The following is a 25,582-nucleotide window of genomic DNA, read 5'->3' as shown; positions in this document are numbered from 1 at the left end:
ACAGATGCACTTCTCCTGGAGTTTCTTGAAAACTAAAGAAAAGTCATCAATATCTTAATCATGGAAACTCTTCAAAAAAGTGAAATCGAAAGACTTTTTATATCTTTTGAGGACTGCAGAATCTGTGATCAAACAATTTTTTTACTATTTCCCCCAGGCATTGTAAAAAATAAAATTTACCTTGGTCCTTGTCTCTGTTCCAGTGTGGTACCGTAAGGCCTCACCTCTGACCCTCTGTATACAAATAGAGGCCAGGCAAGGGCCAGGGTCAGTATAACTTCTTCATTGTTTTTATACCACTTTGGGCCCATACTTGATACTTTATATCACTTCCTGCCCTTCCAGTAACAAAACCTAAAAAAAATAACCATCACATAGGTAGGGTGCACATCACCACTATAATTCGATCAACATCAACAACATGTTCCAAATTATTATGCAAATTATATATTTTTTCTGATTTTTCTAAATGGTCGATGCAAATGACAGTCAGTATAATAAGTCATTTGATCTTATTGATCAAACCTCCCAATGATAACAGTAAATTATTCAAAATTTTAAAAACTCAATATGCACAGTTCCAAATTATTCTGCACAGCAGAGTTTCAAAACATTTTATAGGTTGTAAAGAACTGAAAATGGTCATATGTTGAATCTGCAGCATTAGGAGGTCACATTCACCGAAATCAAAAGCTATTTGATTTGTAAAGCGCTACGGAATTTGATGGCACTATATAAATAAAGATTATTATTATTTCAATCCAAAACATCCTAAAATGCCAAGTTACAGGATAACATAGGTACCCTTCTTTGATATCACCTTCACAATTCTCGCATCCATTGAACTTGTGAGTTTTTGCTTGAATTTCTTTGCATGGTGGCAGAATAGCCTCCCAGAGGTGTTATTTTGATGTGAACAGCTTCCCACCCTCATAGATCTTTTGCTTGATGATGGTTCAAAAGGTTCTCTATAGGTTGAGGACAGGAGAAGATGGTTGCCACACCATAAGGTTCTCTTCTTTTAGCCCATAGCAGCCAATGACACAGAGGTATCTCGGCACCATGAGATGGTGCATTGTCATGCAGGAAAATGATTTTGCAAGATAATTTTTTTTGTACCATAGAAGAAAGTGGACAGTAAGAAACTGTATATACTTTGTCAAGGGCATATTCACACCTTCAGGGACCCTAAATGGCCCTACAAGCACTCTCCGCTGCCTCCTTGCTGACGTCACGGCCATGTTGGGATAAGGTGGCCATCTGCAGCATCCAGGGTTGCACAACACTCATTAGCATACAAGACTGTTTGAAAATTAGTCTTCATGTATGTTAGGGCCCTTTGAAACCGTTTCTGCTTGTGAGCACTGGTTAGGAGTGGCCGAATAGTAGGTTTATGCACCACAGCAAGTCTTGAAGGATCTTACACCTTGAGGTTTGTTGGACTCCAGAGGCACCAGCAGCTTCAAATATCAATTTGCTGGTTTGTAATGGCATTTTAGCAGAAACTCTCTTACAGTAATGCTGCAAATTCAACATATGACCATTTTCAGTTCTTAACAACCTATAAAATATTTTGAAACTTTGCTGTGTATAATAATTTGGAACTGGGTGCATTTCTAATTTTTTTTTTTTTTAATTTGAAAGAATGTACTATTATCATTGGGAGGTTTTGTTCAATAAAATTTGATTTATACTCTAACAGGTGATAACTTTTATTATACCGACTGTCATTTGCATCGACCATTATGGAAATAAAAGATAAATAATATTTGCATAATAATTTGGAACGTGCTTTAGAGGAACATTTATTATACACTGGTGCTTGTGCGCCGGTTATGATAAAGTTCCAGCACCGCCTGATACATCAATAGGCTCCAGATGGGCTGTGCAGTGTATAATTCTATGCCAGGCCCATCTTGAACAAGTCGCTTGTTGTAGTGAGTATGCAGATGCGGGGCAGGAAGAGTGGGCCTGCCGTACAAGCTCTGACAGACCCTAAACATTCTGGTATAAAGGCCCTAAATCTGGCGTACAGACCCCGATAAATCTGGTACATAGGCCCTGATAAATGTGGCACACATACCCTGATAATTCTGGTATATAGGCCCTCTTGAAGTGTTGGCTAATCCCCTTTTTGTGGGTTTCTTATACTACAGGACATCTTTATTTGGATCATACTTCATGATGCCAAATGGTCACATGCAGCTGTAAACAACATTTCCGAAATATTTACACATGAATCTAGGCCTATGGGGTTTTTTGTTTAGATTGTAAGCTCTTAGGACTACTTTTCATAACAGGCTGGAATATTCCTTGTGTATAACTACAGGTTGTGAGTCATTAGTAATGGAAGTATTACTGCTGCGGCTCCGTTCTTACTTGAGACAAGGTCTTATTAGGCTGCCATGTTTTCCTCCTCATCTAAAGTGGATCTTCAGGAGGAATACACACAAGTCATGAGAACGTAGCACTCACTTTTTACATTTCCTTAAATTACTAATAGCAAATGGCAGCTAAGTAATATGGATGTCCCATAAAAGAGCATTTAGCCATTTCCATAATTATTAAAGTCTTATTAAGCATCATTAAAGCTTTCCCTTTGCGCTGTAACTGCTACTTAGGACCTAGACGGGAAATTGTTTATAACAAAAATTCTGATGATTTGTAGAGTTTTTTGTGAATTGTAATTACAGCAGGAGGATTGTTACACTGGTTACAATGGGAAGTGATCAGCGGGGTCAGTGTGTGTGAGAAAATGTCAGCGCCACAGAAAGCCATGAAAAGGAAGACTTTGTGAGCGCTGAAATGAGAGATTTTAGATCCGTTTTAGATTTTCGTTCCTAGTACTGATGAGATCTACAGGAGGCAGAATGACCGCAGCCTGAAATACGAGTCTTAGGGACAGAATTGGGTTTCAGCAGTAGATGGAGGATAGTGGGAAGAAGTGTTTGTCCCAATAGCGCCACAGTAAAAAAGAAAGGAAAGACAATCAGATAGTATATGAATTCCCAGCAGCCCTCATGAATGTCAGCCCCAGAAACGGCACTCGTGGTGTAACACCTGATGTAGGTGAGACTATGACATTGTTCATCCTGACATTTCTGAAATGTATGAACTTGACCTGGACACAATTGTGTGCAATATTGGGCACCAAACAAAGGACCCAAGGTAATGTGCTTGTGGCCCATGTCTCATCAGTGCGCGAGGTCCGCTCTGATGAAAGGGGAAAAGACTGCTCAAGCTGTAAACACGGGCAGGAATAGGACCTCTCACATATGGGGCAGTGGAAACCATGGAGCCTATAGAAAAGCATAGGGCCTTGCAGGATCGGCTCTAGGTTTCAGTAGACACCTGGGCGACAGAGACTCAGTGGGCCTCTTTGCAGTAGTGAACTTCTGTGGCTAAACTAAAATAGTCTCCTGTTTCCTAAAATATTTCCTAGTTTATCATCCCAAACAGTCCCCTCATGGTTATTTTATATAAGCCCCCCTCCCCCTATGGAGTCCTTATGTACAGCCTGATCTGGGCCCCCCAGCAGCTATGTGCCCCAACACTTGCCCAGGTATGCTCAGTGCTGTCACCGGCCCTGTGGGCTTGTACTAGATGTCAAGACACATTAAAAACAATATTGGTGTATTGTGCATTGTTTATTACGTATATTAGTTCCTCCATTTAGTGTCCTATGATTTGATGCATAAAATATGCACAGTACTGATGGACACATTGGCCCGACAACTGTTTTGTTGCCCAAATAATAATCTGGTTACCGTTACTGTTGTATGTGATCATTGGGGTTCTGCCACCTAAACCCTGCACTGATAAGCTGCCTCCAGGTTTCAGGACCTGTACAATGGATGGGTCTGAAGCAGAAAGCTTTTTCCACTGTATAACGCTTGTGCTGGGGTAACGCTAGCCTACCTGAGTTATAGTTCGCTGCTGCTATACAGTGAACACAGCCTTCTACTTTCAGCCAAAGATGCAGTTAACATTAGTGTTTGGTGCAGGGTCCAATTTCCCTGCCAAATAGTAAAAATGTCAGATGAATTAATCTGTCTACAGTTAGCTCCCCCTAGTGGCCTCTGCAGGCAGCCTAAACCTTATCATTTATCATTGACTAAAAATTATAATTTATTCTATATCCATAAAACAGGTGATTTGTAACCATAACAGCTATACAGATAAAATTTCAGCGTTTAAATAGGATGAATTTCAGATGTGGAAATCAGAAATTGGCCTAATAAACCACTACCAGCATATTGTCAAACAGTGGGACACCTTCTAGTTTTTGTCTCTTTCATGGTCTACTGTCATAATCTAGAAAATTAACTTTGAAGTGGGATGTAAATTGGTTGTATAAAGGCAAGGAGGTGGTGAGTCTAACACTGAAGTCGAGCTCTGAACGCCTCCTCCTCTGTGATTGACATCATGCATCATACTCCAGGAGATCTGTTTAATGATGCCTCTGGATGCAGGACCATCAATTATACTGAAGGGGCTTTCTGCGGAAGAGAGAGCTTGACTTCAGTGTTAAAATCTCCGCCTCCTTGACTTTTATACAACCAATTTACATCCTACTTCACAGTTGATTTTCTGGATGATGCAACCATACTGGGTCATAAAAGAAACATAATCTGAAAAGTGTTTAGCTGTTTGGCAACATACTGCTAGTGGTTTATTAGGTCAATTTATGCTGACAGGTTCCTTTTAAGAAATGTTTACACATTTCATGTTCACACCCATAAATTTATATTATATATAATGGTTTTTGTAGGTTACGGTATATGTGTAGAAAGTAAGCAAAAAATGTATGTGACACAGACATTGCCCATGCATTTTTTAGCCATGTTTTTAGACATGTTTATTACATTATAAACCACAATTTTATGATTAATCCTGAAGTTGTTGCGTCTTGTTCCGGTATTGCGTCTCATCTGAAAAAAGGAACTGCTTTTATTTCTGTTCGAAGTAGTGAGTTATATGGAGACATAAGCAGAGATCTGTTCAGTTCTTGTTGGTGTTACTAAACTTATTAAAATATATTTGGAGGGGGATAAGGGGCCCCTTGCCCATGGTGTGTTTTCATGTAGTTTATACATTCAAATAAATTTGCTCTCTTAAAATTTTGACCACCTAAGTAACCACTATGACGGCTTCTTCACCTGTTTTCCCAATTTTTAAATGTGAAATCTGTTCCTATCCTTGTATACCTGGGGAGTATGTAGATATGGATTTAGGACAACTGGACAATTTTTGTGGTTCATCTAATGTTGCTGAGGATTATGTTGGCACTTTAAGTAAGATAAGGTGTGGATGGAACTAAATAAAAATCTAATTAAAATGCCTCTATCATTTGGTCTGTCTCCTTTTTTAATAAAAATACATTTCCATATGCCAATGAGGGTATCACTGTGACTGCTGGCTACTGGAGGCATCATTGTGACTACTGGTGGCATTCTTGGAGGCAGGCACTGTGACTATTGAGGTCATCACTGTGATTACTGGCTACTGGGGACATCACTGTGACTACTGCCAGCATTCCTGTGATTACTGGGGTCATCAGCTTGACCACTGGTTACTGAGAGAATTGCTCTGAATGCTGGTTTTTGAGGCATCACTGTAACTACTGCGATTACGATTCATAAAAGTAGCAAAATTACAGTTATGAACTAGGTATGGGAATCTCCATACCAAGGAAACAACAGGTAACATTGGTTGCTGAGGCCGGAAAGTAGTTCTTGTTTCATCCTCTTCTTTAGGCAGATAAATCTTCCATTCCCTACAGCGCCACCACAGGAAAAGTGTAGAATTACATAGATTTTATTTAAATCGGTGCACAACTCGTATTGAATGAGCAGATAATGTTATCCACAACAAGTTACCTTTACTTGTCGTCCTGAAGTATCTTTCGGTTGATTTAGGTCAACTTTTTCTCTAGTGACGACACTTTAGTATTTTTGTAGTTTCTTTTAAGGATAAGTTAACAAATTAGTATATTAGTATATCTGTCTGTCCTGACAACAGTATCAGCAATGCGCTCTGGTCCTAGTCAGGATTCATCTACATGTCTGTAGTTATAACGTGGTATCTGAAAGCAGCATGTTATAAAGCAGGACCAGCTGAGCTGAAATCTACCATTGGCCCCACTTCAGTAATGCAATAAATCCGCAAATCCAGAGAAAATTGATTAATACAAATCTGCAAATTAAGCTTGGGCGTTCCTGGGAGCATCAGCAGCGCTCTGTAGGCTTAGAATTATTCACGCCTCTGTGGCGCTTTTTTCCTCCTCCTTCCTCCCAAGGGAACAAGGGCCAGCAGAGGCGTAAATACCTAAAAACTACCTGGGGTCAGTGGTAAATTTCCTTTTATTGGGGAAAAATTCAGCGTAACTTGTATTTCCTACATTAATATCGATGCTCTCTCTATTTTTAAAGAGAAGTCCTTACGTTGAGTTACAACTATCTCTGTAGCTTTGTATACAGGAGGCTGTCATATAGATAGAAAAGGTATATAAATGTAAAAAAACACAAGTTATGCTGAATACATGTATATCAATTTGCTCAGCTTCCCCTGCTCTATAACATGCTGCACCCAGATTACACTGCATTTGGCTCACTTGAACTGCAATGTGCAGCGTCACCACAGGGAAAATGAATCATTACACAGTTCTTATAAAAATCATGTACTATGAATTGCACAAACATGAACAATAGTTTTTTGAGGACATTTGTAGGGGACCCATGAAAACATGGAGAACCTACAGCTTATAACAGTGATGACGAACCTATGGCACTGGTGCCAGAAGTGGCACTCGGAGCCATTTCTGTGGGCACTCAGGTCATCACCCCATGACAGAGTTTCCCAAATAGGACCAAATCCACCAAATCTTCCTGCAGTCCCAGGCAACTTAAGAGATGTTGCTCTTAGCGCTATTTTAAAGTGACGCCTCATTGGCTGTTTGGAACTTCGGGGAAAGTGAGAAGGTGTTGACAGAACTGCAATACCTTTCGAAGTCCTCATTCTGGACCCACCATTCTTCCTCTGCACAGAGACCCTAGAGAGAAGCAACAATGATAGTCTGAATGTGCCCTCCTTCTTTCAACTGTATTGATGGCCTCAGGGAGCCAATACGATTGAAAGATGTGGAACAACAGGTAGCAATAAGTTACTGCTTAAAATGCCATGTTGGCACTTCACAGTAAATAAATGGGTTTTGATTGTAGTTTGGGCACTCTGTCTCCAAAAGGTCCGCCATCACTGGCTTATACTGTCCTGTTAGGTCATCTGCATTATTACCTTTTCATGGTGCAAAGAGCCGGTGCAGCCATGAAACGGGCGTGATCCAGTTTTGTTTCGGCCGGTGACGATAATTCATAATGTCATTATTATTTTGTGACAGTTCATGTACTGCCACAAAATAATTTTGTTATGAATTATCGTCGGAGTTGCTTAATTGAAGTGGCCGGCTGAATCGCAACTGCATCAAGGCCACACCGTCTATTCGCACGCAAATGAACGTACTCCACTCTTTATTACATTATTTATTACATTGAAATACTCAGTCCTATAAGAAGGATAAATGTTAGGCCTCACTTACACAACTGTATTCGTTTTGCAATCCCTTTTTTTTTGCTGCCGTTCATGTAACCCGTATGCAACCATAAGCGAGCCGTATCCTTAAAAAAAAGTACGCGGGACGGCAGTCCTGGGCAACGCACCGCACGCATGCACTTTGCATTCTCGTAGACTTCTATGGAGACCCTACTGCAAAACATCAAAAAATTATATATGTTCTAGTTTTTGTGTTGCAGTCTGGAGGCCAGTTCCCGATGCAGTGAGAAATATGGCGTATATCGTATAGATAGGCATATTTCCCATTAAAGTCAATGGGTTGTGTTTAAGACTCCAAATAAAATGTTTTAGTGGCCGTTTTGCGTCTAAAAAAAACGGTTATGTGCATGAGGCCTATGATTGTGAAAAATGCAATGGGATAGAAACTACATAGTATAATATGTCAGATTTTCCACCATTGTACAGTAATCCATGGTAAGAGATACACAGCCCTGGATATACATGAACACTCAGTAATGTGTCCTTCCCCTTTAAGAGCAGCTCTCAATACTGTTTTACAAAATTTCACGCACTGTTTGTGCTCCTGGCTCTGTAAGATGTTAAATAATACAAATTGGGTGCAGATTCTCTCCAGAGCAGGGAGCCGCACAGAAGAAATTGACGTGTTTTCCACAGATTTCTGCATCTTTGAAGTAATGGAAGCAGAAAAATAAGACTGGTTATAGGTGCGACGCTAATCTTTGATTTCTCAAAGTGAAAGACTCAAGGGGCTGGGGGAGGAATAAGGAAATGTGCGGCGGCGTTCGCTGCGCTGTGGTGGGAATCTCTGATTTTCTTCTACGTTTTAGCTTCATGAATACTTGACATTTCTCTGGTGTGATGTTCTGCTTTACCGAGAGAAACTGATGGTCCATTGATCCAAAGGCATCATGTTCATGACTTCATTGTGGTTAAATAGGTTCCCACTTTACTACACAGACATACATGTAGATCCCACCACATGAAACCTCAGCCTGATGGGGGTTATCCCATCCATGTTCATGGTGATGGTGGAATAGTGCCACTCTTGTGCATTGGTTGCTTCTGGTATTGCAGCGCAGAGTTATTGTACCTCACACAACCTTTATACAGGTGCGGCTCAATTTTTGGAGACAAACATCCATGTTTTTTTTACATCAGGAATACTCAGGTATTGGAATGCTGAGAATTATACTATGAATATTAACAAAGTAAAGATTTTTTCACATACAAGAAGGTTCAACATTTTCCTTTTTTCTTGATCCTTCAGAATCATTTACATGTAGGAGTGACATGAGTATTTTCCTCCAATTTACTAGTGCTCTCTCCGACAGCAATTGGTGATTTTTTTTTATTTTCAAACTATTTTTCATCCGTTCAGATTACCTGCCTTTTAGTTCAAAAACTTTTCCGCCAATCAATGTTGAACCTATCTAGAAGCGGCCAGATATTTCCCATTTTAGAAGCCTTTCTTTTTTTATCCACTCTTTTTCTAATTACTAATCATGAAGACAAGATCATTCTGAGGATCTGCCCAGAATACGCCTTTCGTGAATCCAACCATGTTGTATGTTGTCTTCATATAGAGCTACATCCATGGAACCACTTAGATGGCGGCTTTAGATCCAACCCTTCTCCTAAATGCCTGGCATATATCTCTGAATTTATGTAGTCCCAATGAATATTTTCTATCTTTTTGTCTCATGCAATCTATGAACTGGGCTGATAATTGATTGATATGAAAATTTGATGCGCCTATAGCTTCCTTCATCCCCTGGATTGTGTCGTCTCCTTGCCTCTGTAGTATTACAGTGACAGGCGCAGGCACTATGGGGGGATTACCCCTATATTCCTGAGTAAGCTGCCTGGGCCTCCTGATGGTGAGATTGGGCAGCTCTCGCTAATAGAAAGCATCCAGCTGTTGTGGATCATCACATGTTGGGGGGGAGCCTACATAACACCAGCCGGCTGTGCTCCTCTGGAGTCTTATCTTGGCTTCAGTCACATCTATATAGTAAATGAGACATACATTTCCTGGGGTTTTCTTCAAACATATTTCTCTTTTTTTATGACTGGCCTGCAAAGCTTACACTTCATTCATCCGCACAAGATTGTTCCGTCTTGCCTTTCCAGCCACCCTTTCTCCAAGACACCTTCCCGTGGAATTTCTCCCAACACTCCCAGCTCCCTTCCAGCGTTTCCTTTGTCTTCTCTCCCTTCTCTTTCAAACCCCCCCACCCCCAAAGTCCCTCCCCTCCTGCAGTTAAAGATTAATTATGATCTATCATTTAGTGGGGCAGTAATGGGCCCCTCTGGCGGCTGGAGGGTCTCTGGATCCAGTGTCACACTGTCACCATTTATTCTGAGCTGGTCCCCTCCTTACATCCCCAGCAGAATAAATGACTCTCTTTTGAAGTGCATAGCTGGGAGCATCGTGAGAAGGAGGCGCAAACGGGGCACTGGCTTTACACCCTTTTACTAATTCACTATATTTTTTTGCAACTGGTAAATATCACACTTATATGCTTACTGGTAGCAGATGGAAAACAGAAATATATATATATATATATATATATATATATATATATGTATATATATATATGTGTGTGTGTGTATATAATATAGATTTATTTAAAACACACACATATTATTATATATATATACACACACATTATATTATACACACACATTTTATACACATATAAATATATGTATACACAAATTTATATATACAGTTATTAAATCAGTGTGAGAGTGTATAAATAAGTATAATATGCCTCGCAGACTTCAGCTACCCCCACCCCTTTTAGTGTCATTTGTCGTCCCTTTGTCCGCAGAATTGTTGATGAAAGGGTTTGTAACCCCATTATAACAGACCTTCCTATAAAGATATATTTATCATGTTTTCTACAGTGCTTTTGTTCTGCTAAATAAAGAAGTTAGAGAGGGGAGAGAAAAAAACTCCCCAGCTCAGCACATAACCTTGTATTGTCATTTATCATGGCCTGCGCTATGTGCTGAGCTCTACAGAATAGTGCCGGTGATGGTTGGGGGGTAGTTGGGAGAGGGAGGTGACGCTGGCTAATTTTTTTTTTTCTTCATCTACATCTGATTGTAATCTGAATATATAAACATAATAGAAAGAAATACATAATAAAGGGTGCAGAGAGATGTGATCCCCAACATTTTATTACCAGCGCTTACCACAACTATATCAGTTTAGTGTTGTATATAGTGCATGTTCAAAAAAGGGACGATTTCTGCTACCATGTGCATCTAGCCTTAGTTTGAGCACATGAATAAGTGTAATATTATATATGTACACATACACACTTATGGTAGTGGAAATCGTCCCTTTTTTGAACATGCACTATACATATATGCCTTTGGCAGGGGTTACAACACTAAGCTGATAATATTACACTTATTCATGTTCTCAAACTAAGGCTAATGCACATGGTAGTGGAAATCGTCCCTTTTTTGAACATTCCCTAAACACAGTTAATTTTAATTGATCAGTTATTTTAATGGACTGTGCGACTGATTTGTTAAAAACTAGAGCATGTGCTGAAATGTTTTTTATGGATCGCTCTTAAGCTACAGTCCAAGAGGACCTATGAAAAACAGATTCTGACTGGGATGTAAGTCGGCCCCTGCTGTAGCTTCACCAGCTGTTACACTGTCTCCCCTCTTGCATGCTCCCTTACACTGCCCCCCCTCTGCTTTCTGTAATGTCACACAGTGGGAGTGATAATGTGCCTGTGAACACTATAACAGCCTGTGAAGCTGCATAACGGAGGGGCTATGATTTGCCCCCCCCCCCCCTTCCCTTCATTCTGGCTCAAAAGTTGATTTTAGAAGTAAGGATGTCATGGATAACAAATATAGGAGGTATTACAGACTTAGGCTGGATTCACACTGCCGTTGCCCGCCGTACTGTAGGACGGCGAGCGCACGGGGAGAGGAGGTGGTGATCGCTGCTCACTCCCGCCCCTCTCCATAGGAATATACAGTATGGCGACATGTCCTATCTTTTCATGGGGTACGGAGCGGTATGGCGCCGCACCGCTCCCATAGGGTGCTTGCGCCCATTGCCGTCTATGGGAGATGTATATCGGCCACATATACGTCGGCCATATATAAGTCCCCCATATGCAGTGTGAATGTAGCCTTAGAGTTGTCCAAAAAATTAAAAACATTACTCCTTTCTTCAAAAACAGTGCTACACATGACTAGGTTTGTGCAAGTCATCTATTAGAGAGAAATTGAACTTATTTATGATACCACATACTACCCATGGTCAGGAGAGGAGCTGTTTTTCAATTTATGGACAACCCCTTTAAGTGTGCCCCAATGAGAGGCCATGTTGGCCATGTACTTGCACCCATGGGTCAGAGAGGTCTTCTGCTGCTTATTACTTGTTGTTGTGACATAACAATGGTGTTTTTTGTTTTGGGACATTTGCGTCATTAATATGCCAGGGGCCGGACTAGAAATAATGTCTATATAGAGGAAGAGCCAAAAGGATCAATCTATTATTGGTCCCTCTGATCAGCCCCACTCCTTCTTCTTTCCAATCACACATTCATGCCATATGCTGGGCATTGCCAGCCAAAAGTCCAGTCATCCCCCATTCGGCCAGCCCTCAGCTCATGCCTATGGTTTAGTCACAGACTATCCGAGCTATGTGATTCAGATGCTATCTCTGATGTGCCTCAGGGGGGAAGTTTACTGGGAAGATGATGTCATTTCACAGTATTTACAGCAAAGAAATCTGAGTTTCGTTACCCTCCCCTAACACACCTCACCGCTGTGCTTTATTGTGTCAGTAAGTATGTGTGCTATGGAAAACCGCCAAGTGGACGAGATTCACATCACAGACGGTTAAAAAAGATCTCGCTGTAATAAGCCGGCGATTGGAGTCCTCACTAGTAACAAAAACTAGAATAGCCTCGGCCATTGTGAAAGAAGTGTTCACCCCATGCCTCCTATACACACAGTATACACAGTACAGACCGGCCGAAATGTATAGATAGCTGTAGGCCATGACCCATAGTTTACTGTTTTACATCATTTCTATCATTCTCATATATAGCAAATTATATTATTGTATATTTCAGTTCTTCTTAACACAACATCAATAACTCGCAGCTAAATTTTAACCCATTGTTGCAGTCCATTCCCTTGACCAGCTGTGTTGGGAGGAGTTGCCAGAAGTCCCATTTGAGCTTGGGTAATAAATCCTGGACTGCTTCATCCCAGGAGGGATCCCCCCCCCCCCCCCATCCCCTCCTTATTTTATTACCCAGCTTCCTTGCTGCCCCCATCCTGGGATCTAAAGCCAGCTAATTCTATAGGGGTTATAAAAAGACTTTCATGTGCATATAAAGCCCTCTCTCCACCCATTGCCCTTACCCCCTAACCTTCCCCTTGAGTTGTCTGAAAACTATCTCATCCCATAGTTGTAATTTTCCATAACAAACACAGTCTTTTTTTCTGTGAATAGACTTTGCATGGAAGCTGCTATATATCATTTGTAGGTGCTATACATTGTTCCCGGGAGCATAGACATTCCCACCTTAGGGGACCGTTTGCTTGTTTTCTCACAAGAGTCTAGTGAATTACAAGTCGGCTTTCACTACCACTGAGACGAAATGGTTTGTCAGCTCCATCATAAGCTTCCACTTGCCTTGTAGTTGAGTATTTCCTCTGTACTAAGGATTATAATGAGAAAGAATTTGTAGCCTGAAACTCAATATATTGTGTATTGTATGCCTTTTCATTGTTAGGAAGCATCTCACCACCTTCATGACGTTACGATTCCTGTGAGAGGGTACATATGTCTCTGAGTTCAGCTAAAAACTATACAAATATATAGGCAATGATATCCATGCTTTGCCTTCGATAACATCACCAATTCCTTTAGGGTAGATTTGTTACCCTAATGTTTTTGAGGGTTTTTTTGTGGCACAAGAACATATGGCCACAAAGACCTTCGGCCTTCAAAAATATAGGGTGCCCTTATTACGTGCAGAATGCAGACCACCACCTACCTATATGGTCATCTCTTCTTTTGAATGTTCTAGACATGTTTGTGTATGTTATCATCCATCTATATACACATGGCTTTTGTTTATTACTACATCTTCAGAGCGTTTCTCCGAGAAGAACAAACCTTGAAAACAAAGTAAATAGATAAACTAACAAACAATGAATCCTTCTCCTACAGCTGGCCAGAAACATGACTGCTGAGAAGTTACTTGATCCATGATCTGATATTGTTTGGATTATCTTAACAATAACCAATTGTATCATAAACAAAAACATATTTGACCACATAAAGATGTTGATGCTACAGTCAGATCTCTGGAATATTCCTGAATATTCTGGAATACTCACAAAACACTTGCATCAACAACAGTCAGCAACAATCAGTAGATTAATGTCAATGGAACCTGGAGCCCCTCCGGCTCATTTGCATAATTGTTAAAACCTTTTTTTTTAATAAAACAAGGGCTTAAGAAGCTCAAAAAAGAGCAGATCCTGTCAAATAGGGCACACACCAGCATGTTACTGTGCTTGTTTTACAATCCTTCATCCTGGTGGTAGATTTCCTTTAAACATATATTTTCATACTCCCTAAATCGGCACAGAAAGTTTTGACTTAAATGTAGGCTTGTCTGATAAGTACATGATGAGTACAAGCTCCTCCCCGCTACACTTTAATTACGTTTATAAAATCAATGTAATGTAATTATGTTTAGAAAATGCATCCTTAAAGGGAACCTACCGCCACAACTCCTATACCTATAAAGGAAGAACGGGTGGTAGGTACAGCTATAGGACATGAGGATAGCCTTTTTATGGGCTAATCCTCACGTCCCCACAATCTTTTCATAACTTTTATTTGGCTAATATGTAAATATTCTAAAGAGGCAACTGGGGCGTGGAGGAGCCGGAGCTGAGGCTACACATCGCGGCTACTCCACGCCCAGTAGCCTCTTTGTTCTTCCTACCAGAAATCTTTGGCGCGCAGCTCCTCGTAGCTGTGTGCCCTCATCTGAGAAACCTGCCGTCTGCGCATGCGCAGAACAGCAGGCCCGTGTCTGCACGGTCACTGCTCCGGAGCCATTGCACGGCAGGTTTCTCGGACACGCAGGATGAACAAGGGAGCTACTGGGATACTCCGCGCCCCAGTAGCTGCTTTAGAGAATTTACATATTAAAAGTTATCAAAAGATTGTGGGGATGTTAGGATTAGCCCTTAAAAGGGCTATCCTCACGTCCTGTAGATCCACCTACCAAAAGATCTACATTTATACGGACTGAGCCCTCTCCATACAAGGTGGGCATTTGCTGCATATTACAGCAAACACCCACTGGTAACACCAGCAGTTGGCCCTTTCACTGATCGCGGTTGTTATACACGCCACCATATTGGATTTGATCGCTGCTCCCTGTGAAGTCATCGGGGGGTGGCGATCTGTTACTATCATAGCCTCGGGTCATACAAGACCCGAGGCTGTCTTGTTTTAGGCTATCTATAGCTATGTCGGATTTGCACATTGTAATAGATCACGTTTAAAATCCCCATATACTACTACAGTACAGTAGTATATATACTAGAGTATTGCAGTATATGGTAGGATCAATCAGACAACCTATGGTTAAGGTACCCTAGGGGTGTCCGAAAAATAGTAAAAAAAAAAAAAAAAAAGTTAAATTTAAATTTTAAATTTTAAAAAACAATTCAGATCACCCCCCTTTCCCTAGAACTAAAAATCATAAGCATGTTAGACATCTCTGCCTCCCAAAATGTCCGATCTACCAAAATATAATAACATTTTTTTCCCGGTGTTTAACCCAGTAGAAGAAAATAGCTCCCAAATTCGAAAATGCCACATTTTTGACATTATGAAAAACATAAAAAATTCTATAAAAATTGACCAAAAGGTCGTACAGTTCTAAAAATGGTGAAATGTTACTAGTGCCAGAGGATGGCAAAATAAAAATCCAAGCCCACAAGAAAACATTTTTCCTCCAGTTGTAATGCATTTGGAATTTTTTATCGCTTCCCAGTACATGGCATGGAATATCAAATACCATTTGATTATGGATTTTTAAAGGTGGGGAGTGAAAAAAGAAATCGCAAAAAAACGAAAAAGGGCCAAGTCGTTAAGGGGTTAAAGGGACTAGATCTTACCCAATGAAACTACTAGCATTGTCAGGCAAGGTATTAAATGTCCTTTCTGTAATCCCCTCTATTATATATAATCATACCCGTTTATTTATAAAACATCTCCTCCAAAGCCATGTGAAAATGAGCAGAGAAGAGTCATGTTTTGCACAAATTTCTTCAGTTTTAGAAACCATGCTTTTGATGTGACATTAAAGATAATAATCTAATTTTTTGGACTTATGGTTCTGTGATCTATAAATTGGGAGATGCAGGCAGTTAAAAAATAAGCAGGAGCAGGATCTTTCTCTGAGGCTAGCATTTCCAACTTATGTAACTGACTGCCTGTATCTCAGGTTATGTTGATCACAGAACCAGAAGCCTGTTGCCACCTGAAAGATGAGAGTCTTATCTACAATATGACACTGATATGTTACTAAGTACTATTGAACTAAAGATGCTTCCCCTTCAGCCTCTGAGCCTGCCTCATCTGAGACAAAAAATGACTCTTCTCTGCTTATTTTCACATGATTTTTTTTATAGGTAAATGGGTGAGATTTCACATCAGAATTCTAGAAAATACATTTCATTCCCAACTTAGGGATGCTGGTAGTTTAATAGGGTAAAATCTGGTGACCTGATGATCTACAAGATGGGTTGCTGAGTCTCAAAAGTCTGTTGTTGATGAACCGTGTTCTGCAGAGAAGCTTTGGGAGATTTCATGGTCCCATGAAATGATAGGTCAACCCTATGCAGAGCCAAAGCATACATTATAAAGATCCTCCAGGTGGTTGTTTGCCAGAAAAATTGAAAAAAAAAAAACAACTGAAATTATATGCATGATCTGTCAGTACACATTGGATGGTTGTCTGGCTGATCCCAGCAACTCCCCCAATACACATGCACCCTCACCCAAAAAAAAACACCAAAATATCTTACAGCTGTGACATTTTCAGGATAGAAGAGGCCAGTCCTGTTGAAAGTAGCAGATTTGGCTTTACACATCTAATGTGAATGCTTTGATTTCCGGAATGTTATGGGTGTGATCATAATACTTCATTATTTGGTGATTCTTGAAGGTTACATCTACAATATGTGACACCTAAGAACATGTCCCTATATATAATAATATTCCAGTGGATGTATTTTATCACAGTACTTCATAAGAAGCACAATTTCCTTATTGATAAAAAAAAAGAAACAAAGCATGACTTGTCTGCAGAGCTGACAATCTGTGCTAATCTCTGTGATTGGCCATCTATCCATGTCTGTATATGTGACAAGAGCAGTAATGTGATGTATCCCAGACTAATATCCTGGTGGTGAGGAGTGCAGAGGGGTCACAGAAGGAGGGGTCAGTCCATTACAAAATATGCAGTAGGGGGGTGGGAAAGTCTGTGATGTCACAAGCCGGGAGAAGGAGCTGGTTGGGTCATTTGGAGGTGAGGACAGAGGTTCAGGGAGAGGTCACATGCATGATATTAGGCAAATGAAGGGGGTAGTGATGGAAAGGCATTTAGATCATTGCCTGCTGCTAAACAATACACATGAGTTTGGGATTTGGGAAGGACAGGCCTTTGTTGGGACTGACTGGTGTGTCACTACAGGCAAGGAATAGGTTAAGAGTTAGGAGGGGGGGTTGGGGGTGTTGACTTCCAGGGCTCAGCTGCCTTCAGTCCATCAGAATGGAGAAGGGAGGGGGGAAGAGCCGGTGAAGTCTGCAGCACAGAGCAGTGTGCATATGTGACACTACAAGCCAGGAATCCCCTGTACTACAGGATCTGCACCTACCTCCCATCCACATTCCCTCATTATCCGGGATCTCCGCATACTACAGGACCACAAGGTACGTCCTCCATTCTCTACTACTACTGGGAGAATACAACTAGGTGTTAATGATCCTGCTGGGATCCGTATAAGGAAATCCGACCTACAACTGAATCCTGGAATCTGGAACCTTGTATTTACATCCAGGATTATACCTATAGAGGATTTCCCGTCTCCTACGGCTTGTGTGTCTTACACAGACAGCATCACTAGGAAATTCCTGAGCATTTCCATCTAGGAGCCCGGCATCTGAAGCACCGAATCTCCCATGTTATTGGTCATCCCTAAATCCATTGGTAATCTCTCCTTTGAGGACTGCATCCTACCAGAGAATTAGAAGGACACCCATTTGCTCTAAAGAGATTTTCCTTATTTAAGACTTTCTATTTAGACACGAGCTGACCATGCCAGGCAACCCTTTTAATCCACAACCACTCTCCCTAATTGACCTACCCCTCCCGTTCCTGCTAATGGAGTAGATTCCCAGCTTTGAAGGATTTCCGAGGATTCCGTGCCATCAAGACACAGATAAAACTGATATAAGAGCTTCTATCGGTGAACTGAAATCTGTTGACTGGAATTTTATCATACATTCGGCACCTATAGAAGATAGTATACAGGCCAGTATACCTCCATCTACAGGGGTTTGGATTTTAAACTTTGCACTACGTCCGTCCCTCCCCCCCTCTCCGACCATTTGATGGAATCCATGCAGAGAGTTAAAGGAATCTCCCATCAGATATTACCTCTGGATCTGTCTGCAGAAGCTCAACCCTATTCTTGAGAAACCCCTTTTCCACTGAGATTGCTCCTTCGTCCTATAAATATTTACTGCTTATATATTTTTTTTATATGAACAAGAGAGATTTGACCCTTCTTCAATTTTTTATACATTTATGGTCTTCCTACGGCTTTATTTACAATGTATGAAAATGTGGATGTACCAGGGTTGGGTACCAGCCCGACGCACTATCACATGATGGATTTCTATGCACAGAACAGGGCCTGTATCATGCCAGATAAAGGAATTGGGGCAATTCATCCTTTTGGGACACCAATCCGGAACCAGCACTGGAGCCATTCCAACCATTGTACGTAGGTAGAAAAAATATAGATGCTGTTCCTTTTAAAAAGCTTGACCTAGATCCTTAAACATGGGATAAAGGCTCCTGCACAGTACGTGTGTGAATGCTTATATACCTATATGTGTGTGTGTAATATAATTATACATTATAACATAATGTATATGTTTGTTACTGTGCTTTTCTCCTTTCATAGACGTTAAGAAAATTCTACTATAACTGGATTTAGTTGGAATGATATAGAAAAGAGCAGAATTCGTTGCATAGTAGTGTTATAGGATTATGTGCACTTTACATACAAGTTATTGGTTGTTTGCATATTTTCGTTGGCCTAGAGGTCATGAACATATCTGCACTCTTACATATTACATATGTGTATTCATTATCACACGGTAAGAAAGTCCTTGCTATGCTTTTTTGTTTCCTTAGAATTCTAGTTTATTTTTGATTATTTTGTCCTTTTCAGCCCCACTAAACACTATTGTAGTATGTCTCTTGTCTACAGTACGATAGCACTTTTCCTGGTCCTTCTCCACAATAGAGCCATTATGCTAGAAAGAAATAAAAGACATTCTCAGCCTCACTAAACCGGCTCGTAGCCCAGGCTTTTAGATGATAGCACAATTCTTCCTCTTGTATTAGTGTAACCCTTCTCTCTCTCTCTGGGTCTGGGTAAAATTCACTTTAATAAGGGTTCCTCACTCCAGCACAGGAGAGAAGTGAAGATTTTCTTCTTCTGTAATCCTGTTTGGAAGATGAGCTTAAATTCTGGTTGCGGGTTTAACCCTTCCCCTCCTAGAGGCTTATAATGGGTCTGTGGTTTTACTGCCAAAATAGATTCATTTATTTTATTATTATTATTTAAGTATTCAACCAAAAATGAAAAGGAATGAATGTTTGTCTATTATGATATCTATGTTTTGGTTTATTCAATAATATTCTACTATTTCTATGATGTTGCTGGAGATACATTATCCCTAGTAAATATGACCCTGCAAAAAGAGAGGTACATTGTTTAGGCTAGAGGTACACGATAACTTCTGTGCCAAAGTTTAATCCCATAGGAACGTATTGAGTGACATGTGATCAACCAAAACGTGGCCACAAAAATTTTGGGTCGCTGGAATGTTTTTGCTATTTGACAGTGTTATATTATGGAACACTTTTTAGGGTTCTGTAATTAAATTGATGCGGTAGTGGCACTGTATTGCAGTTCATTGACTAATATGGAGGATTAGGATTAGATAACAACAAGGTTTGGCCCCTTTTTTTCATTCTGAAGGAAAAACTAGGTCAACTTTACACATCCCCAACATTGTATAGAAAGTTTCATGCAAAAGTTTTAAAAAAGTTTTGGTGTAACTTTAGCAGATTATAGTGTTGTTAGGGTTGTCTACTTGTAGATTTTGGAGTTTTGTGGCTGGAGAGGAAATTGTTTATCAGTCAGATTGGAGCAGTGGATTGTAGCCAGTTCTGGGCAGTTGTGATGGGGGTAGCACCTACCTTACAAGGTGGCAGAGATTAAACAAGTGGTTTACCTTTGTTTTTTTATCTCATCTCTTTATCTACTGGCCTTAAGCAGGAGGGGAAGGTCTCTTCAGCACCATATAAACAGCAGTATTTATTGGCCCCCCACTGTCTGTACACAGAGGAGCCAAGAGATCAGAAGGGAATCACTGGACTCAATGACACCTCCCCCGGTACTTTCTGTACACTTGTCTGTGGGTGGGTGTTTAGTAGGGGGCATGTGTTTGTTAACAATGGGCTTTGCATTCCTGGAAAGTGTTTGTTTTCATGTGTGTTTATGGTCAAGGAAATACAAAGAAAATCCCAGCCATTCCACTACTCGAGCAGTTATACATGGTTCTACTCTGCAGGATGTATAGAGTACCAACATACTGCCATCAATATACAATGTGTGTATATGTAGATCACATACACATGTGCTTGTTTTATATGTTCCTGTTAAAATGGCCTTGCTTAGAATAGAAGAAAGGACATGCTAAATAAAAGGAGTGAGGGTGCAGGAAGAGATAACATATTGGATCTTGTATAAAGCCGAAAGAGGAAAAAACTGGTAAAAATATAATTTCTGGGAGCCTACCATGGAAGAATAATACTGTATGTACCATTTGCATAGTATATATTATCTTGAAAAGCTTGTAGTAAGCCTTCAACTTACAAGAACAAGAGTCCATATTTAGAGATAGCAACTACAGAAATGCTCCACCTTGGGATGTGCTCCATTCACTGTCTCAATCGGATGGGGCTACCCATCTTCATATAGGTAAGCGGTACCAGAAAACGGAAAGTCGTGCATGGGATTTGATAGTAAAGAGAAAAGGTTTCAGAGCAATATTTATTTCTGTAGGGTCCACCTCCTAAAATATCCAGTACAGCCAGTCCCCGGGTTACGTACAAGATAGGTTCTTTAGGTTTGTACTTAAGTTGAATTTGTTTTTTAGAACATGTATATTTTGTAAGGGTGACTTCAGACAACATTTATTTTCAAAATTGTGGCTTTTCATAGGAAGAAGAATTAACAATAAAGATTCTTTGCTGACATCTTTGTTAACTCTTACACTTCATTATTGCAGCCTTGGGGATAAAATTGGTAAGCTACCAGCATCCAGAAGTCCGTCTGTAACTAGGAGTCATCTGTAAGTCTGGTATCCTTGAAGCGGTTCTCCAGCCATATAGAAACGATCCCCTGTCCACAGCATAGGGGCTAACTTGCTGATCAATGGGGGTCTCAGTGATGGGACACCCACAGATCACAAGAATGGGGATACCCCCATTGTAGCCCACGGTAAAGAGAGCAGTCGGTAGCACATGTGCTGGCTGTTCTATACATCTCTGTAGCGCTGACGGAGATTGCAGAGCACCGTACTCGCCAATGTCCGTCAGCTGGATAGAGATGAATAGAGCATCCGGGGTACGCACGCTCTTTTCATCGGGCCCCCGTTCTGGTGTATAGGGGTTAACTTGTATGTGGCTGGAGAACCCCATTAAGTCGGGGACTGCCTGTACACAGAGGTAGAATCCTGACAATGCAGGTGAAGCTTCTTCTGTGTGCCTTCAGGACATGCACTTGGTTTAACACGCTTTATATGTGAACCTTTTTTATGGGGTCTGTCTTTTCTCCTGAAATGAATATTTTAGTAAATAACTGTATTCCCTATTATTTATTTGATTTATCAGATAAAATAACTTTTGTGATTTGCTGTTAATCCTTATAAAAATGTATGGATAGATGAACAACTTGTCCCCATTCACAATGAGTACAGGGGGTTTGCCCCTACAAAGTCTGACGCCATCCAAACATTGCCGAGGGAGACAGACTCTATAGGAACACTTGTTTGACATGGAAATGGTAACACCCAGTTGTCCATCTATTCTGGTTTGTTTGAGTAATAACAGAACAAAGCAGAACAGGTGATTCATAATTGTTTGTTTTTTTTTGTAGATAGAAGTTGTTAAGAGATTCACACGTGCGGCACCGTATCATTCCGTAGTCGGGAGAAAGATAAGACATGTCCTATCTTTCTCCGGAATACGGCGCCATGCGGCCTATATATTTCTATGGAGAGAGGCAGGGGGTGAGCAGCGTGTGAATGTACCCTTAGGCCGGCGGTGTTTTGAACCCGTTTTTGGACCGTTTTTAAGCAGTCCATTGAAAATCATCAGTTTTTGACCGGTTTTACCAATTATATTAAATAAAACAGGTCAAAACTGATGCGTTTTAAAAAACTGCATGCATTTTTCAACGAAATGCTTAAAAACGGCCCAAAAACAGGTTCAAAACACCACGTGTGCCGCCGGCCTTAGTGTGTATCACCATGTGTGTTGAGGTTCTTGGATAGAATAGTGAGAGAAGTATTGGTGACATTGGTAGTAGTGAGAATGGGAGTGGAGAACACTTCAGTCATCCTCTCTTTTCAGTCTGGCTGATAACAGAGAACACTGAAATTATATGGGATATGTGTCCAACTGCCCTCCAGGCCTACAGATTTTCTGAAGAGAGCATATGTTGTGTGTGACATACGGTGTTGCGTGCACGTGCTGGGAAGCATGACCGGAATGTTCTTAGTATTCTAAGAACTGACATAAAAAGCGCTTCTACATAAACCTGTAGGAGGGGAATCCACCACATATTACATGAATTAACCTATTTCACTTTTCATTACTCGGGGGCATTTAGCACATGTGCATTCAGAGATTTTGCTGAATATTCCTGGAGTGATTCATGAAAATAGTGTGGTTGTGTAATTTACACGTCAACGGCCATTATTTCTGCTTTCATCGGTTGTATAATATTGTGTTTAGAGTAAAAAATTAACCAATTGTGATAACTATCTAAGTTTATGCTGTTTGAGTAAAGTTGCCAATTCTACTGTGTGAAAGATACAAATCCTTGTGCTTGGAATATCACGGCACCCCAATAGTGTTATACATGTTCCCATACGCATCACTACTCTACCTTCTTACATGACTGGCAGCTCTGATGTGTGGGAACCCATGGGGAAGCTGTACTAACGCCTGTGAAAATCTAGTTTAAAGTTGAGAGTATTTTTGGCAGATACAACAAATTCATTTATTGCTAATAATACCCTCCGGAGGGCCAATGCAGTTTTTGTTCTTGTGGCAGGTGAAGAGGAAACCCCCCAACCCCACTGACTGGTATATACCCCCAAAATCTTTGGTTTCTCCCACATTTGAGAGATGGTATATTAGTTTTTGAAAGTGCTGTTAGCTGAGATAGTTTGGATTTGCATGTTCTAGATATTTCCAGCCCCGCTCCTGCAATATGCCGTAAAGGGTGTAATAATCACAATGCACCTTTTTCCAGTTTTCTGGTGAAAAACGTACTAATAGATCCATATCCAGGCTAATCTTCTTATCTTTCTTATCCATGGCCTCCTTCCTTCTAAAATCAATTTTTTAAATTATCCTTAGGAGCCAGAAGGGCTTTGGTGGTCTTACCAGATCCCCTCCGTGCTGCAGCTTCACAGGCTGTAACAATGTGCAGGATTTCTTCCCCTTCCTACTGTATAAGGATACAGCAGATAAAAGGAAGAGAGAAGTGCTGGGATAGCCGGGGGTAAGGCCCGTTCCACACTCGCAACGCATGCTGCCTGGATCACACGGCCTGAACACTACAAACCGGGACTGAACTCTCAGCATGTCAGTTCACTCCCGGGTTTGCCACGTTCGGGCCGTGTGATCCGGGCAGCATGTGTTGCGAGTGTGATGCGAGTTCACCGCATCACACTCGCAAGTGTGGAACGGCCCTAAGTGAGACCGTTTAACAGCCTGCGAAGCTACAGTATGCTTGGCTTGTTAAAATAATAATATAAATATAAATATAAATATAAGAAGATTACCATAGTAATGCGCCCGGATCTATGGGTAGGTGCCCCTGGTTTATTATGCTTAATTTTGATGGTAGATTTCCTTTAAAGGAAACCTACCACTTGAAGTGGCAGGTATAAGAGGGAACTACCGAGCACCAGCACCATAAACTGTATGGCCGAAGCTGCTTCGGCGCAGGGAGGTACGCGCTCGGCCCACCATGCGCGCGACCGTGCCCGCAGCTCTCCTTCACTTCCTATGTAGCCGCGGGCACGGTCGCACGCATGGTAAGCGCCGAGCGCGTACCTCCCTGCGCCGAAGCAGCTTCGGCCATACAGTTTAAAAAGTGTTTTAAACCGCGATACTGCGGTTTAAAACACTAACAAAAATAAGCTCCGGCACCAGCTCACCCTGAGCTGGTGCTCGGTAGTTCCCTCTTATACCTGCCACTTCAAGTGGTAGGTTTCCTTTAAAGTGTTGCTCTTTTGCTAGTTTCTTAGTTACCCCTTGATATCCTGTTGGTGTTAGTAATCGTAATTTGTTTCTTGTGTGTTTTTAGCTGTGAATTTCCATTTGTACAGCGAGATGTTTTACTCTTGTTGCCCAGAGTTACACCAGCCTTCACTTGTAGACACAATTGTCTCCAAGGCAGCAGAGCCATATCTCCTCTCTAAACAACCACGATAAACAACTGCGCCAGATGATATTAATATCTGCCTAAAAATAACTGAAGAGACCCAGGGAAAAATGTTCAGGCCCGATGTGTCTTCTGTAGAATGTTTTTTTTTATTTTTGCAGATGACTAATATATAGGTTTGCTTCAGTTTTTTAATCTATTTGACCTCAATGGCATTATAATAAAATATGAATATGTTAGCTGTACGTAAGGGGTAGGTTAATTTAGGTCTATTTTAAGCTATATGTGAAATATGGTGCAATACACAATTGGTTAATATCCTGTTATTTTAAGGTCTGCTATAATCTTTGTAGAAATGAATACTCTAGAAAATGCTGATAGAAATTGGGGTGTGCTTAGCTAAAGATTTTGTCTGGGGGTAGTCACTATCATAAAGCTTCATAGACAGGGCAGAGTTCCTCCCAGTCAATAGTGCACCCTTCTGGCCCCATATTTTCATATAAAGTAAGGAAAATACTGTAATATTCCCTTCAATGGAACATGCTTATAGGAGTATAATAGGGCTGCTAGTGTGACTGTAGATAGATGTGTGATTAGCTTTGCTTGGGGACTAACTGCCCACAATAGGTCAAGGTAATTCACCAGAACTATGGTTAGCCTTATATGTCTCCAATCCAAGTATAAGTAACTCAGTGAATAGAACAAAATCTCAGGCTTAGAGATGGCCCCTTCCATTGTATGGAGGACCTTCATATACCGTACATATCCCCATACCAGAAGTCATGACTTGCCATTCAGTCTTATTGCGCCGTTCATGCAAATGTGGCCACTGAGGCCAATTTATTTTTTATAATTGCTATATTCTACTCCATGTATACAGTGCTTGGGTAGTCTAAGGCGCTACTCGCACCCTCCTTCTAGA

At 40.8% G+C, this 25,582-nt stretch overlaps 1 protein-coding gene across 5 annotated transcripts in view; it reads left to right on the top strand.

Annotated features, from left to right (window-relative positions):
• Positions 1–25,582, top strand: part of RARA (retinoic acid receptor alpha) — a 79,140-nt gene that overhangs the window by 29,110 nt on the left and 24,448 nt on the right. The window contains exon 1 of one of the 5 annotated variants that reach the window (XM_072111440.1): positions 17,459–17,608. The exons of 3 other annotated variants lie outside the window; for them this stretch is intronic. Coding sequence is in view for 1 of the 2 variants with exons in the window: in XM_072111439.1 (XP_071967540.1) it covers positions 18,512–18,680 (169 nt within the window). In the remaining variant the exon portion in view is untranslated. Of the gene's footprint in view, positions 1–17,458; positions 18,681–25,582 lie in introns of those variants that run through there. One more of the 5 variants, XM_072111439.1, reaches the window with a different exon arrangement.

This window comes from Engystomops pustulosus, chromosome 6, assembly GCF_040894005.1.
Source record: "Engystomops pustulosus chromosome 6, aEngPut4.maternal, whole genome shotgun sequence".
Lineage (NCBI taxonomy): Eukaryota > Metazoa > Chordata > Amphibia > Anura > Leptodactylidae > Engystomops > Engystomops pustulosus.
Note: the sequence above shows the minus strand (reverse complement) of the source record. Positions and strands in the feature narration are given on the sequence as shown.